Below are 3,277 nucleotides of genomic sequence, written 5' to 3' on the forward strand. Positions count from 1 at the left end.
TATGACTGTGTGTCCTGCTGTTGGGTGATAACATCAACCGGCTGATATCACCTGAGCATACCACAATATTCCCGAAATATTTACACCTGTTGGTGAGAAAGTCACTTTTTAAATGTTTTGCATTTCTTTTCACCTTCATCATACATTAGCTCATCATCAGAGAGCGAAAGTACATGTCTTTTTACATTTTTAGTGAGGTAAACAGTAGGTTAGACCTATAACTAGGTTTTGATAGCATTATGGTGACTTGCTTATCATGAAAGCATGTTGAAGCATTTCTCTCTCGGCTGCTGTTTGGTTGAAAAAGGTACGTTGAAATGCTCTTGCAAATGTATTTTTTCGAACAATTGCAGAGACCTGGAGGCTATAGCTCTTCATGCATTCACATTAGAGGCAGAAAGCTCCTCACCTTGGTCTTTTATTGTATACTAATATCCACTAGCTTGCACTCCTTTATGTTTTTCAAGGATTCTGTGACTAAACTTATCTGAACACTTAAACATACCATGTAAAGATGCGAGTACACTTCTCTAGTTGGCATGCAGCTGGTGTTATTGTGGTTTTTATGGGGTTCAGCATGCTAAGGAAAAGCATAGAAGCTACAGTTGGTGGCTTGGAGTCGTAGCGTTGAGATCTACAGTAGTGGTCTACACACACAGACAAACTGAACTTCCTGAACAGGTGGAAGACTGCCACAGTTCCACCATTCTAAAGCAGAGCACTTCCTATTTCCTGTTCCCATCATCACCTTGTTGTTTTTATTGGATTGCATGGAGGTATGAAAATGTCCAACAAGGTTCTAAGTTAGCAGTTTAGCATGCTAACTTTGGTGGATATCTGGGCAAGAGCATAGACATAGATTTTGTTTTCACATTTGTTTTCACATTTTATCAAAATAGTTATTTCTTCACATTGTGTCGGTATTTCTAGGTCATTTAAATACACATATATATATATATATATATGTATTTAAATGTATATACAGACACAGTATACAGTATATTTTAAACCAAATGAGCTACAAAACTACTACCTTTTTAATTCTCTTGCTTTATAGCACATAATATAGCCCATATATGACGCCATGACACAACAGCACATACAGTAAACCTGTTAAACCACCACTTCATACTACTTCATAGCTTAAATATATTTCTTTTATTGACCATCAGTGACATAAAACTACATCAGCCAATTGCAAAAAGTTTAGCAAAATAGCAAAGACACACTTTAACTCTCAATTAAAAAGATAACCATCAACACAGGTTAGAAAAAACAATACTCATCAGAAATACATTGTTATTCTTGTCATAAACACAGTCAAGGACAAGAGAGGTCAGATGATTCCTATGTTTGGTCCTCATTTTACAGAGAAAGGAGAGGGCAGGAGAGACAGACAAACAGACATAGAAAGGGATACTTGAGACTAGAGAGCAGCCCATCAGAAGCACAAAGCATTAACTTAAAATTCAAGTGACGAAATTTGCTGCTAAAATTTAAAAAAATACAACTCCGATTAAATAAAATGGCAAAAAATGCAACAGTGATGAGCCTAGACACCCGAAACGACATGCTGGAGGCTGCTATTGCATAAAAAAGGGATTTACATGAGTTAAACAAAACATAGGCGTCTAGACCAGGCAAAGCGTCAGCTTGTAGCCACCTGCATTTGGGAGGCACCAGACGCTTTAAAGTCAGAATTTCTATTTCTAAACAAATTATTTCTAAATTTGTTTCTCGAAAATGTTAACTTTTATCTTGAAAATGTTGACTTTTATCTCGACAATATTTACTTTTTTTCTCAGAAATTCTGACTTTAATCACAGAAATGATTATTTCTGACTTTGTTTCTCGCAAATTTGTGACTTTAGTCTCAAAAATTCAGAGATTTTGTCTCGGAATTTTCAAAAATATCTTCTCTTCATGTGGCCCTAATACTCTTCCGTAAATAGCACCCGCACCTTCTCTCAGCAAAATAATTCTGTTGTCCTTAACTATTGGCCACATTGCATATCGGAATAAGCAGAATCTTATTGCTGATCAAACTTCTGGATAGTGAGGGACTTTTTGAATAAGTTCATTCATGGGGAAAAGCATATCCATTCAAACATATTAATGATAACATGAAAGTGAAGACAGCTTGTGTTGGGTTGACATTGTTTTTGGCTTGAATCTAGATTATCAATCTGTAAAGTACAAAGTACACACACACACACACACTCATGCACACAGTTCATTCAGTTGTTTATGGTCACACATGCAGCACAGGGCCACACAATAGCACTGTATAATTGACAGGGTTACAGCATATATGATTCTTGAGTGATGGAACCTCAAAAAAAAAAAAAAAAAAAGATAACTGGGTCTGACAAAACAAAACAAAAGCCCAAGACCACTATCACATTCTGCCTGACCAGCCTAACTCACACATCACTCATACTTCTTAAGCAGGTCTTTCTGCCAGTTCCTCTTACGGTCGGGGAAAAGCTTTGGGATGCGAATGCTGTGGAAGTCTTCGATGCACTTCTTCAGCTCCTCTTCCAGAATCTTACGCTCCTCCTCGTCCGGGTCAGGACCCGGGGGCCCGCCGTTCTCCTTTGACGGAGCGCCGCCGGTGGTTGAGGCCTGGGATGACTGGGCCTGCGAGGACTGGCCGGTGGAGGGTCGCGGCAGGGTCTTGAGCGCCAAGGTGGTGGGCCGTGCCGGGCTCACCGCCGGAGGGGATGCCGACGGGGGCGACGGAGACAGGGGCGGAAACGGCGGGTTGGGGGGTGGCGTGGCGGCCGGGTCCGTGGTGGGGCTCTCCAGGGCGGAGGCAGCAAGCGGGTCCAGGGCGGACGGGGGTGGAGGTGGGGGCAGGGGCAGGTCGGGGCTGTCCAAGGCAGGTGGAGGCGAGGGAGGCAGCGGGGCTTCCAGCAGGGCGGCGCCGTTTCGAATGTCCAGGGTGTTGTTGGTCTCCGCTTGGCTGCAGAGGGAGGACACGTTGGGGTCTGTGCCGGCCTGTGGGGCCAGGGGCTCGTCTGGAATGCTGAACTCTGGCCAGATGTCTGGGATTGAGGCTTTGCCGCCTACATGGGAAAGAGGTAGATAGATAGAGAGGAAGAGAGAGATGCAGAAAAAGATTGGGTGAAAGATGGAAAGAGAGAGAGATGCGGTTTGTGGTAGCGTCAGAAATATCACCTCAAATGTTTCACCTCAATGTTATTCAAAACGTATTTACTTCAAGTAGACTAAGTATAGAGCCTGTGTTGAGCTGAAATCATTTGGAGCCAGAACC

At 42.6% G+C, this 3,277-nt stretch overlaps 1 protein-coding gene across 2 annotated transcripts in view; it reads right to left on the reverse strand.

Moving 5' to 3' along the window:
• Positions 1-1,139: 1,139 nt before the first annotated feature.
• kctd12b (potassium channel tetramerisation domain containing 12b) overlaps positions 1,140-3,277 on the reverse strand; it is a 20,708-nt gene continuing 18,570 nt past the window's right edge. The window contains exons 2-3 of one of the 2 annotated variants that reach the window (XM_048230985.1): positions 3,221-3,276; positions 3,015-3,068 (exon numbers count right to left, since the gene is read on the reverse strand). In XM_048230985.1, the coding sequence (XP_048086942.1) occupies positions 3,260-3,276 (17 nt within the window). In that variant the 3' untranslated portion in view covers positions 3,015-3,068; positions 3,221-3,259. Of the gene's footprint in view, positions 3,069-3,220; position 3,277 lie in introns of both variants that reach the window. The other variant, XM_048230984.1, reaches the window with a different exon arrangement.

Source organism: Alosa alosa, chromosome 21 (genome assembly GCF_017589495.1).
Source record: "Alosa alosa isolate M-15738 ecotype Scorff River chromosome 21, AALO_Geno_1.1, whole genome shotgun sequence".
NCBI lineage: Eukaryota > Metazoa > Chordata > Actinopteri > Clupeiformes > Clupeidae > Alosa > Alosa alosa.